We start from the raw sequence: 13,530 nt of genomic DNA, 5'->3' as shown, positions 1-13,530 counted from the left end.
GGCAACCGGACTTTCTTCAGTCAGAGTTGAAGAAGCTCCGTGGAGGAGAAGCGAAACGTCTCCAAACAAGGATGTCCAGTTGCCTCCTGGGGAAAAAAAAAAAAAAAACCACCTCAGAAAGATCTCCGAAGAGAAGTTTCTAGATTCACAGCCTTGGGGATGCATTGTCCGCCATTCTCCAGGATCAAAATGGCTGCGTTTGTGGATGTGTGGGTATGCGTTAACAGGCAAGACCTCAACTTAACACAACCATTCATTGAATGGCCAGACTTAAAAACGGCACTTCCGTTTGGGAAGCCGAATTCGCATTAACAGTTTTGTGATTTTTTTTTTAAAGTGACCGCCCTAAAAATTGCATCCGGCTCGACTTACGACGGAAAATTCGGTCCCAATTCGGATCATAAGTTGAGCACTATCTGACAAGGGCAACCTGGAGGAGGAAAAAAAGAACAACAGCCGGTTTTTTCCTTTCACTATTCCAACCGATATATAAACCGTTATTCTTTATTGCTTTTTGTGGCAGATTCGGCAACAGCCCAAAAAAGACAAACAAACGACATGAGAATAATAAGACAGAAGTCCTTCTAAACTGCTAAAGTTTCATGTGTTTGGACGTACTGAGTTAAGGTTGTGCAAATAGAAATCTAGAAAGCTTTCTAGCGTCCCTTCGGCTGCTGTGCTAAATGGCTGCTTTCCCGTTAACGAACAGCAATTAAAGAGGCTAGTCCTGATTAAGGTTCCCAAGGGGAAAAGAAAACCACACAATTTACAGGGAGTGCTTCCGCAACTTAGCGATCCCTGGAGGAGGGAGGTGTAAATCGGCACAATGAGGTTTAACCGTAGAAAGCGTGCTGGTTTTTTTTAAATGTAGAAAGCTAAAAAAAAAAATAAATTGCTGCAACAGCACAAAATGCCTGCCGTTCGGAGACCACAGTGCGCTAGTTTTTGCAGCAGGAAGTGGGCACGGACAGCCCTCGACTTACAACGGGTCCCTTTGTGGCGGTTTGAAATTACAGCGGACGTTTCTCCCGAGACGCTACTTATCTATACAGTAGATATGCTGCTCAACTACAACTCCCAGCATTCCTCACTGCCGGCCTACATTGGCAGGACCGGCTACTGTTGGGAACAAAGTGCTTTGCGTCACAGGACTACAGTTCCCATGAACCGTTCTGGAGGCAATGGGGAGGGACACCTCCAGGAAGGGGTCAGGCGAATTAGCAAGGATGAACCCAAGGGATTAGCTGATTATAGAGATAGTAAACTAGGAAAGCTGGTCAGATGAGGGTGAGGGGGAACCAATGGCAGCTTGTGTAGGGAGATAAACGGATCAGCGGTGTGAAAATGGAGTGTTTGTCCTTAAGGGTTCCTGGGAAGATCTTTTCAAATCTTAGCTGCCAGCCAGCTGGTCCTCATTCTCTTCCCAAAGAGCGGCGGGACGGAACAAAGGGCCGAGAGAGGAGACTTTACACAGGGGAAATCGAGGAAGGGGTCTGGCCTGAGCGCATTCAAAGGCAGAGTTGGCTTCCGGGAGGGGCGGGGGGTCCTCGGCTGCTCGTTCAAGGAATGGAGAGAAGAAACAGCCTCTGGTCCGGGGCAGGAGACCTCAGAAGAGTTTGATGATGGAGTTGCGAGATTTCCCCACGCCGATCCACTTGACTGCGGAAAAACATTTGGGTTTATCCCTCGGCTAACCCCGTTTCAAAAACGCTCCAGACTCTGGACCGGCCCCCAAAGGCTCACCTGGCAATTCCAGGTACTCCTCAATAAAGCGGATGTAGGCCTGGGCCTCGGCAGGCAAGTCGCCGAAGGTGCGCGCTCCCTCGGTGCTACATCGCCATCCGGGAAGGTCCTTGTACTTCACCGTGACTTTGTTCAGGAGCTCCTGGTTGGCTGCGGACGGCGAGAGAAAGGGACGGAGAATATAGGGGTGACCCTGGTGCTCTCTTGAGGGGGGTGGTTTTCTTGGGAGACGTTTCGTGACCCAACTAGGTAACATCATCAGTGCTAGAAGAGAGGGGGGTTTGCATAAAGGAGGAGGAGGAGGACGACTGTAGGGTCCTTGGTGCTCTGTGAGCTTGGTGGTTTTCTTGCAGGCATTTCATGACCTAAGTAGCTAACATCATCAGTGTACAAGGGAAAGGGGTTTGTGGAAAGGAGGAGGGGCAGGAGAAGAGGAGGAGGAAGAGAAGAAGAAGAAGAAGAAGAAGAAGAAGAAGAAGAAGAAGAAGAAGAAGAAGAAGAAGAAGAAGAAGAAGAAGAAGAAGAAGAAGAAGAAGAAGAAGAAGAAGAAGAAGAATGGGAGGAGGAGGGGGAGGAGGAGGAGGAGGAGAAGAAAAAAAGGATTGTGGTTTCCTTGCAGACATTTCTTGATCCTACTAAGTAACATAATCGGTGCTAGGAGGTGGGTTTGAGGAGAGGAGGAGGAGAAGGAGGAGGACGACGACTGTAGGGTCCTTAATGCCCTCTAAGCTTGCTGGCTTGGAGATGTTTCAAGACCCAACTAGGAAACGTCATCAATGATAGACAGGTATTTGCAGCAAACCCCTCTCTGTTCTAACACTGATGATGTTCCCTAGTTGGGTCATGAAACATCTCCAAAAAAACCACCCAGCTCAGAAAGCACCAAGGACCCCACAGTTCAACTCTCAGTTACAAAGTCTCTTCTACTGATACACAGGCAACAATCAGCTCCTTGTCTGCTGGGTTCTATGGATCTCCACCCCAAAGTCCGCAGTCTCACCTGGGAAATACGGAATCTGCTCCCCATCCAGATGGTACTCCACGCCCACCTTGATCTCTTCAAAATCGTCCAGGATGTCCAGTTTGGTCACCGCCAGGCTAGGAAGCGTCCAGGAAATGTGTTACCATCAAGCCAAAAACATTCCCTTGTCAATTGCTGACATTAAGAGACGGTCCTTGACTCACGGCCGTTTACTTAGTTGTGACTTGTTCTCGCCCTTATGACCAACGTGGCGTCCTTACAGTCAGGAAATTGGGTCATTCCGGTGCTTAGCAACAGGTATGGATTTACAACGGTTGCAGCGTCACGGGATCACCCTTGGCAGCCTTCCCCAGAAGCCAAGGTCAACGGAGGGAGCACGATTCACTTAAAAGACCCCAATTCGCTTAACGACCAAGGCTAAAAGGGGGGTAAAGCCAGGCGCAGTTGCCTGCTGACTTCCGAGAGAGCTTGTGCTCAGCAGTGCAAATTGCGTTCATGAGTCAAGGAGTATCTATATTGGAAGTAGTAGATCCTCCGGCGTTACCGAAGCTGCTTGGATTTGAACTCTAGCTGCGTAGACAAGGCCAAAGTAGGGGACTTGTCTGTCAACAGGGGGGTGCAAAACTTCCCAGGACACCCTGCAGCCAAGAAGGCTCCCATTTGCACCATTCAGGTGACCCTGAGGACGCAGGTAAACCTCCAAGTGGCCTCAACGGCTCTCTTAAAAGGAGGCAAATGATCAGCTGTCTGCAAGGAGTATAAATCCTTCCATTCTCCACCATTCGGTCAGAACCTGAAGAAGCTTCTGGGATGAGAAGCGAAATGTCTTCAAGGAGGAAAAAAAAAATAAGAAATGTCTGAAATAGTATAGGCTTTCCTGCCTGAGCAGGGGGTTGGACTAGATGACCTGCAAGGTCCCTTCCAACCACCACCACCACCTCCTCCTCCTCCTCCTCCTCCTCCTCCTCCTCCTCCTCCTCCTCCTCCTCCTCCTCCTCCTCCTTCTTCTTCTTCTTCTTCTTCCTACTACTACTACTACTACTACTACTACTACTACTACTACTACTACTATTATAAAGTCCAGTTGCCTCCTGGAAAAAAGCCACCTTTGAGTCAGCCATGACTTCGATGACCGGAGAATCTCCGCGGACATTCACAGGACACCCAAACCCCCCAAGGAAGAAACAAACAAACCTGAAAGTAAAATAATAACAACAATAATAAACAAATAAATTTGGAAGAGGCTTACGCGCTGAAACCATTGATCCTGTGAGCGTATTTCACCAAGACGAGGTCCAGCCAGCCGCAGCGACGCTTGCGGCCTGTGGTCACCCCAAATTCCCGTCCTCGTGCTTGGAGCGTCTCGCCGATCTCCTGCCAAGGAGATTTTAAAAAAATGTACAGTTGGACACTCCTTTAGCAAAATCCTGCTTTTCTGCCGAAATATTCAGATATTTTGTTTGTTTGTGTGTGGCCAGCTTAAGTGAATCGCTTCAGTTGTGAAGTCAACAACAGGGTTGTTGAAGTGAATCTCGTCATAAAGACGAGGCGGTTGCCAAGCGGCGGAATTTTGGTTTTTATAAACATTTTATTGGTTTTTAACTATAACAGTCTCCAGCGCCTGGTGTACAGCGTGTTGTCTTGGTTTATATTTTAACAAGAAAACAAAGGCCATAATAATTAATTAACAATGAGCAAGGATTAAGTTTGATGATTCCATAATTAGTGTATTAATTAATGATACGTTTCTTTGATCTTCCCTTCTCCCATTTCTAGTCTTTCTTCAACCGTAACCAAAATATAACTCTTAATATTTTCAATATATAGATGATTAGATATGGGCGTTTTTTTTATATTTATACCAATAATAATCATCTCTACGTATAACGTTTTTTTTTTCAGCTTGTATCATTCTTATAACCATCCTCTCCTTAGTTCAGCATCCTATTTTCGTAATTTTTTGTTTATGCTTCATTTCTCTTATATTCAATCCAATTCTTATCAGTCACAATTTCTTCATAGGTTAGTCATTGAACTATCCAAATTTTCCCACTTAAGTACATCACCCCAATATTTCATGCCATACTTTATGATAGATTAAAAAGTATAGTCATTTTTATAATGCATGACAAACGGCTGAATTTTGATCCCGTAACGGTAGGGGATGCCCCAACGGTTGTTAAGCGTGAAAGACCCTCTTAAGTCGCTTTGTTTTCAGTGCCGTTGCGACTTCGGTCACTAAACCAACGGTCGTTAAGTCGAGGACTACCGGCGATGGAGGGATAATATAATGTATTTCTTCATAATTCATCCAGACCGTCCGATAGGGTTTTTAATCTTATGGCCAGGAAGTGAGTTTTGTGAAGGATGCGGTGGGATGCCAGGCTGAGAAATAAATAATGGGGAATAAAAGTGGGGGGACGGCAGAGAAAATGGCTCCCCGTTTCAAGGGACTTACATTGTTCTGCTCGGTTGGGAAGGTCCCCACGCCGACGCGGGTGGTGTAGGCCTTCACCACGCCGTACACCTTGCCAATGTAATGGGGGGGAATGCCAAGGCCAGTGCATACCCCTCCCACAGTGCAATTGGAGGAGGTCACGAAGGGGTAAGTACCTTTGGGGGAGACAAGAAAAAGTCTTAAATTTTATTTAATGAATTTATATGCTACCGTCTTGCCTTCTCTGAAGGCCCTGCCTGGCTTTGCTTGATTTTTGATCCAGATAATAATCTAATCTAATCTAATCTAATCTAATCTAATCTAATCTAATCTAACCTAACCTATCATATCAATGTAATATAATATGATATACATATATGATATAATACATGATATACATTGTGACGTGATGTGATATATATATATATATATATATATATGTAAAATATATAATGTAATAAATATGATATATATATATATTTATTTCTTTATGCATGCAGGAAGTTTTTCAGACAGATGTCTGATTGATTACACCTTGACATTTTTAACTGCTATACTGCAGTTTTACTTTTTACAATCTCTTTTGCCTTGCAGCCCCGCAACTAGAGGCATTAAGCAGGCTCAAGTCGCAACTGCGAAACATTACAAACTCTGAATTTCTTTTTCTGACAGAGTTAAAGAATTAAATTGGGAGACTAAGATGGCCATTTCGACTTCATTCTGCTCTCTTCAGTTAGCCACACCCTTTATGGGATTCGAGCCTGTATATGCATATATTAATATACATATATTAATATACATATTAATATATATATACATTAATATATATTAATGTAATGATATATAATAAATAAATCAATATATATGATATATATTAAATAAGATAAGTAAATTTATAATATATGATATAGTTAATATACCGTAAATGCCAGCGTATAAGGCGACTTCCGCGAGCGCTGAAATCGGCGCCAAAGTCGGGGGTCGTCTTATACGTCGAGTCGTCTTATACGACGGAAATACTGGTAGTTTCCGGCGTATAAGACGACGTTCTAGGAATGCGGCCCGGCTATAAAGACGGGGGTCGTCTTATACGCCGGGTCGCCTTGTACGCCGGCATTTACGGTAATATAAATATAATAAAAACAAGCACTAGCGCACTGAATGAACCTAGATACTAACTCTTAAGCTGGCTTGGCGGCCATTTATGATTGAGAAAAGAACACCTGTAAACAAAATATATATACATACATATATTAACTTGCAAAAGGGAAATTACCAAAATCGATGTCCAGGAGGGCTGCGTTGGCTCCCTCCACGAGAATCTTCTTGGGGGGTCCGTGCAGAGCTTGGTACATGAAGTAAACCCCATCCTTCACCAGGGGGCGGATCTTCTCTGCGTAGATCTGCCAATCAATAAAGATGGACAGGGACATCAACCTGAGGCCACTTTGTTTTTTCTGATTCTAAGGAAGGAGCCGAGCGCTTCCTTTATTTTTAAGAAAGGGCAAATACACAAAGAAGGGTATATGAGGCTCCGATACCCAATCATTTTCAATTTTTTTAAAAAGGGAAGTTTCTAGTCCCTCTGGAGGACAAGTGCACTCAAACTGGTTAAGATCAAGGCCAACGAAGGAAGAGGAGGGCCAGTAAGTTTCTAAGTCTCAGCAAAACATACGTTTGCAGCCAACCATGATTTGTTCAGTTAATGAGCGTACAGGTAGTCTCCGACTTACGACTTCCTGTTGTTAAGCAAGAGCGGTTTTGAGTTTGGCCTCGTTTTACGACCTTCCTTGCCACGGTTATTAAGTGAATCACTGCGGTTGTTAGTCACACGGTTGTTAAACAAATCAGGCTTCCCCCCCTCTTGACTTTGCTTGTCAGAAAATCTCAAAAGGGAGTCACGTGACCCCCCCCCGGGGACACTGCAACCGTCGTAAATATGAGTCAACTGCCAAGCGTCTGAATTTTGATCGCCTGACCACGGGGACGCTGTGACGGTCGTAAGTGTGAAACACAGACATAAATCGAGCTTTTTTCCCAGTGCCATTGCAATTTCAAACGGTCACTAAACGAATGTATGAAAGTTGAGGGCCAAGCTGTATTTGAGTCTGCAAACTCTGGATTAAGCCAGCTAGCTTTAAGCTTTTCAAGAAATTTCCCCGCTCAGATGCCCCAAAATACCTTTAACTGTTCCAGTTCAGCTTCCGTGTTGATATTAAGCGTTGGGTAGCTGGCTTTGTAGTGCTGGGCCAAAGCCTTGAATCTGAAACAAGCTTGGTGGTAAATTCGTTGTTTTCCCAAATAATTATTATCAAATGTCTTTGCCATTCAAGCCGACTCCTAGAGGCTCCCCGATAAGATAAAATACACAAACCTCCGGCAATTATAAACAAAAAAGCAGGTTAAAATTACAAACATTAAAACACACTAAAAAAAATAAAATAAAATAAAAATTTTAATCTCTTAGGCAGAGACTACACTTCGGTCTGCCTGCCCTTGACCCTCAACGAGGACTAGTGGCCTTCCCTGGATTCAACCGGCCCTTCCACTTCACACCCCCATCCCGTAGTAACTGCTGCCGCCTCCTAATTGTACTCACTTTTTGGAGAACTCGTTAAAATCCGCCAACAGGTCACAAATGCGCAAGCCGGTCCGGGAGGCTTTGGAAGCGTAGGCAGGACCGATGCCCTTCTTGGTGGTGCCCAGGCTGTTGGAAGAAACCAACCAGGCTTCGAACGGAGGTCTGAAACGGCACTTCCCACCCTCATTCTAGCTACGGGTAGTCCTCGACTTACGACGATTCATTTAGTGACCGTTTGGAGTCACAGCGGCGCTGAAAAAAGGGACCGTCGCAGCGTCCCCAGGGTCTGGTGATCGAAATTCGGACGCTTAGCAACTGACGTGTACTTGTGACGGTTGCAGGGGCCCAGCGTCCCGGGATTGAAATTCAGACCCTTGGCAATGGAAACTTTGGACACAAATTGGTCCAAGGTTCTGCTAGCTGTGCTTCCTGTTTGGACTACCTCGTGAGGCTGGCCCTTCTCCATTTCAGCCCGCTGAATCATTTCCGCCCTCGGTCTCGGAGAGCTTCGGAAAGCGAAGCTTCAACCCAAAGGCCCCACTTACTTTTTCCCCGCTTGCTGCTGCCTCTGCTGCTCCTGGATTCCGTCCACAGCTTGGTGGAAGTTAAACACTAAAGAACATAAAAGAGCCAGTTTGGCACGGTATGGTTGAAGGCGCCAGGTTTAAAACAGTTCTAGTTACAGCTTTCGGCATGAAAGACGGCTGGGTGACTTTAGCTCAGTCGCCAGGAGACGGTGAGATCTAGTTCTGCCTTAAGCAGGAAAGGCACTAGGTAACTTTGGGCTAAGTGTCAGGAGAGTGTGAATTCTAGTTCTGCCTTAGATATGAAAGCTGGCCGGGTGACTCTGTGCCAATCACCAGGAGACGGTGAGATATAGTTCTGCCCTAGGCATGAAAACTGGCTGAGTGACTTTGGGTCAATCACCAGGAGACAGTGAGTTCTACTCCCACCTTAGGCATGAAAGGCACTGAGTAACTGGGCCAATCACCAGGAGACGGTGAGTTCTAGTTCTGCTTTAGACATGAAAGCAGGCTGGGTGACTCTGAACCAATCACCAGGAGACGGTGAGTTCTAGTTCTGCTTTAGACATGAAAGCAGGCTGGGTGACTCTGAACCAATCACCAGGAGACGGTGAGTTCTAGTCCTGCCTTAGCCACAAAAGCCAGCTAGATGACTTTGGGCTGATTACCAGGAGACTGTGAGTTCTAGTTCTGTCTTAGCTGTAAAAGCCAACTGGGTGACTTTGGGCCATTCCTCTTTCTAAACCCAGCCCACCTCACAAGGTGGTTATGGTGGGGAAAAGAGGAGGAAGGTGCGTGGGATACATTCGCCACCATGAGTTATTTGTGAAATAATAAAGGCAGGATATCAATAAGTAAATAAATAAGAGATATGGGAAATAACTTGGCCCTCCACAATTTCCCCATTTTCTAAGACTTACCCAAGTGGGCGCGATCGGAAATCACGGTCCGAGTTTCCCAGCCTTCCAATCCTGGGGAAGCAAAACGTTTCTTAATATTACAGCCCTGGAAAATGCAATTTATTCCTTCTCCCGCCATCGGCCGTTTCCAATTTCACTCCGATGTTGTACCCCTCAACATCAAAACAACAGAGCAATGTCTCCTAATTGGAGGTTTAGATTAAACATCCATTACGATTCCTTTTAGGAATGAAAAGTAGCTGGGATAGTTATGAAATTCAGGAAATAAACTGAGGCTGGGGCTTCAGAAAAGACAGCTCAGAGATCCCAGAAGCAGCAACTCAAAAAAAAATCCCATGGTAGAGATCAAATCTTGGAGAAGATCAGCTCTCTTTCCCTCAGTGCTTATGAGAATTAGCAATTTCAGGATCGTCCCAGCTGTTTTATTTTTTAAAAGAGGAATTAACTGTTCTGGATTTAGGGATGGGTGTGTGTGTGTGTGTGTCCGTGTGTGTCCCAGAACCACAGTCTGGAGGAACAAAAAGCTTAACGGAGTTAGCAGATGTCCTTATGGACTGTCATGGTGGACTTCCAAAATGATGTTGATGATGGAAACAACGGATGGAAACTAGTCAAGGAGAGAAGCAGCCTGGAATTAAGGAGAAACTTCCTAACGGTGAGGACAATTAACCAGTGGAACCGCTTGCCACCAGACGTTGTGGGTGCGTCATCACTGGAGGTTTTTAAGAAGAGACTGGACAGTCACTTGTCTGAAATAGTACAAGGTCTCCTGCTCTATTCTGATTGACTAAAGTCCCGAGAAGATGATGCTGGAAATATTTCTTTTGGGAGGGGGAATTAAAGCAATTGATCCAATGCATTTTTATTTCTTTTACTTCCTTTTCTCTTTCCTTCACACCAAACATGCAATGGAGATGGACTCACCTGATCCTCTTTTTAGGTTTTTTTCAGCTTCTTCAAAGAGTCCCGGAAGGTGGATTACAACCCCGTTCCCTGGAATAAGACAGCATATTCATACTGGTGTATTTTCTCTAGTGTTTTTTTCCTCTATAGATAGTCCTTGATTTGCAACAGTTTATTCAGTGACCGTTCAGAGTTACAACGGCACAAAAAAAAAAGAACCGTTCGGTCCCGTGATCAAAATTCAGACTCTTGGCAAATTACTCCTATTTTAAGATAAGCTTTATTGTCATTTTTATACTGTGGGCACAATGGCACACTTCAAAAATGAAATTTAGTTGCCTGCTCACAAAGTGAAACACATACATGACACACACCTAAACCTACTATGAACAACATAAAATGGGTCAAAATTTACTTAACCCTCTGTCTCTCTTAGCTACATATAATTGGGGCTCCACTTTAGTCATAAAGCAAGGACGACCTGTGCGTACACCTGGATGAAACCTCACCAATGAATGAAGTGGCTTTGTGATTTATAACTCCGCTGGGCAATAGGTGGAAATTGTATTCCACCGTGTCCACCACAACAGTGTGTCCTGCATTGTTGCCACCCTGTGGGAAGAAAAAAAACAACAGAGGTATACATAAAGAGAACACAGCTGTGTTTACACAACACAGACCCACACCTGTCAGGCTGCACCCGTACATGACAAGGAGATCCAAGGACAAAACTTTGAGAAGGGACTTTTATTGGACTTGCAAACTTCAACTCCCAGAATTCCTCAGCCAGCCCCCTGCAAAGGATGGGCTTTGCAGTCCCCCCCTAAAGATGCGGAAGATGGAGTTTGTATTCCCCCCCCATAAGGGAGGGAGAACCCATCTCCCCCCAAGTTACAGGTTCATGAGAAAGCAGGCCACATGCTGACTATGAAGGATGGGATTTGTATTGCCTCAAAAGGGGGGAACCCCTCCCCAAAGTTACATGTTCTGAGAAAGAAGCCCCGTGCAGGTTGTGGAGGATGGAATTTGAAGCCCCCAGCTGCAGAGGATAGGATAGGATTTAAGCCCCCCAAATCTGCACAGGTTGGGATTTGTCGTTCCCCCCAGCTGCAAGGGATGGGGTTTGTAGTTCTCCCAATTTAACGGAGGCTGGGATTTATAGTTTCCCCAGCCGTGGAGGATGGGAGTTGAAGTCTCAACTGCAGAGGATAGGACTCAAGTCCAGCAATCTGCAGAGGGTGGGATCTGCAATTCTCCCAGATGCGAGGGATGGGATGTGTAGTCCCCAGCTTCAAAGGATGGGATTTAATTCCCCCCCAAATCTGCAGAGGGTGGGATTTGTAGTCCCCCAAGTTCATGAGGATGAGAGCTGAAGTCTGCAGCGGAAGAGGAGCCAAGTCCTCCAATCCGGGGAGGGTGGGATTTGTAGTTCCCCCAGCCGCGGGAAATGGGTTTTGTAATCCCCCGGTCCCAAAGAAGCAGAGCAGGTGGCTCACCTGGCACCTGCAGACCAGGTCGGCGTCGAGGCTGAGCAGGTCGACCACCTTCCCTTTGCCCTCGTCGCCCCACTGCGCCCCCAGCACCACTGTCACCCGGTTCCCGGCAGGGGGAGAGTGGGGAGCCGACCCCAACCGGGCCCGCTTCCCGCCCGGCCCTTCGCCGGTCCCGCCATTCAGCAAACCCGCCGCCGCATCCGCGGCCGCCGCCGAGCCGCCCTCTCCCGCCATGTGCTGCAGGCAAAGCGGCGAGCCCTAACATGGCGCCGCCGGGGACGGCTTCGGCGCCAGCAGACAACATGGCGGCGGAGAGAGCGAGCGAGCGAGCACGCGCCTTTCCACTTCGCCTCCGGATACGGCACGCGAGAGCAGACATTCCCGATGCTTCCGCGTTCGCCTTTCTCCCTTCCCCAGGTAAGAGAGCCTAGATTGGAAAGAGGTTGGATTGGGAGGCAGCGCGTGCCTCCAGGTGTTGCCTGCCCGGCACACAGGCGTTTCTAGCGTGGAGAGACAACAATAACAACAACGAGGAGGAAAAGAAGAAACAATAACAATAATAATAATGCTGGTGGTACAGTCAGTTTAAACCGGATTTGGCATTTTTCTCCTCTTGGACCTGGGAGAAGCAAAGGTTGGGATTTTAATCGTATGTAGGATGTCAGCCATGCCAAGTCAAGCTGCCTTTTGCAATTGACCGATGGGGATTTGGTCAATGCCGATGTTGTACATTTGGTGCTCTCGATGTTTTGGGATTGCACCCAAGGTGCCCGTCACTATTGGTACAGGTAGTCCTCTCGACTTAACGGTTCATTTAATGGCCGTTCAAAGTCACAACGGCACTGGGAAAAGTGAGCGATGAGCGCTTTTTGCCCTTATGACCATTGTAGCATCCCTGTGGTCATGTGATCCAATGAGAGATGCTTGACAATGACTCGTATTTATGACGGTTGTGGTGATCCCCTTTTGTGTTCTGATAAGATTCACTTAACAACTACGGCAAGGTTGTTTGTAAAATGGGGCAAAATTCACTTAATAAATGTAACAGGAATGTTGGGCTCAATTATAGCTATGAACAAGACCCTGGAGGCTGGAAAAATAGATATCTAAAAACTAGAATGTGGCTAGTGGTGTTTAGCAGGAAGCAGTAATTGTTCCATATTATGTCTTAGCTCAGGCAATAACGTGGTTTGCTTCATGGTTGTGCAGACCAGCCATCATGTTTTGTAAACATGTTTTTGCTTGCAAACAGTAAGCAAGCCTTTTATTCTGTGGATCTGGTTAAGAAAACAATAGCTTGGTGGCAATTAATCATATGACGAGTGGACTTCAATTCCCAGAATTTCCCAGCCAGCATGATGGGGAATTGTGGGAATTGAAGTCTACCTATCTTAAAGTTGCCAGGATGAACGGTATCTAAGATGCTCGTAAGACATCTTTGCTGTCCTAGCTCCCAAGTGTTATTATATTTTAAGCTTTTCTTCACCTAGGATAAAAGTGAAAAATTATCACGTTTTTAAACCAGCCATATCCTCCACAGGAGGATTCCCAATAAGCACTACAAAACCAGTGGGACAGCATATTGGATCGGAAGAGTGATACTGAAAAGGATGTAAGATGCATACACATTCCTTAAATCCCTTCCAAAATTTTATCAAGCTTATATAAGGCAGACTTTTCAATAAAAGCTCCAGTAATAAAAGCCATCAAGAGCAGAAAGAAATGTAGCTCAGGGTTCAACTAATGAGTCCTTATCATTGCCTGAGCTTGGACGTTTTTTTGCAGAAGTTTCATTACCAAGCTAGATAACGTCATCAAGGCGTGAGGGAGGTGAGTTAACTGGCTGTTTATACCTTCTCCTATGCAGCAATGTAAAACTTCACTCAGGTAAAACTTCAGCAAGAAAACAACCCAGCTCGGAGAACAAGAACCCAATAAATAAGACTA

General features: G+C 45.9%; 1 protein-coding gene across 1 annotated transcript; it reads right to left on the bottom strand.

Annotated features, from left to right (window-relative positions):
- Nucleotides 1-460: 460 nt before the first annotated feature.
- Nucleotides 461-11,878, bottom strand: LOC120317206 (adenylosuccinate synthetase isozyme 2-like). The gene is made up of 13 exons (XM_039363601.1): nt 11,587-11,878; nt 10,600-10,702; nt 10,112-10,180; nt 9,188-9,238; nt 8,289-8,355; nt 7,762-7,869; nt 7,344-7,425; nt 6,439-6,565; nt 5,184-5,338; nt 3,975-4,099; nt 2,744-2,841; nt 1,744-1,893; nt 461-1,659 (listed from the first exon to the last, which is right to left on the bottom strand). The coding sequence occupies exons 1-13, from the start codon at nt 11,815-11,817 to the stop codon at nt 1,607-1,609; spliced, it is 1,419 nt and encodes a 472-aa protein (XP_039219535.1). The 5' UTR covers nt 11,818-11,878; the 3' UTR covers nt 461-1,606.
- Nucleotides 11,879-13,530: the final 1,652 nt, after the last annotated feature.

This window comes from Crotalus tigris, unplaced genomic scaffold (assembly GCF_016545835.1).
Source record: "Crotalus tigris isolate CLP2741 ecotype Arizona unplaced genomic scaffold, ASM1654583v1 scf7180000019553.37968852642:3898890, whole genome shotgun sequence".
NCBI lineage: Eukaryota > Metazoa > Chordata > Lepidosauria > Squamata > Viperidae > Crotalus > Crotalus tigris.
The sequence above is the reverse complement of the archived record's forward strand: the minus strand, read 5'-3'. Positions and strand labels throughout refer to the sequence as shown.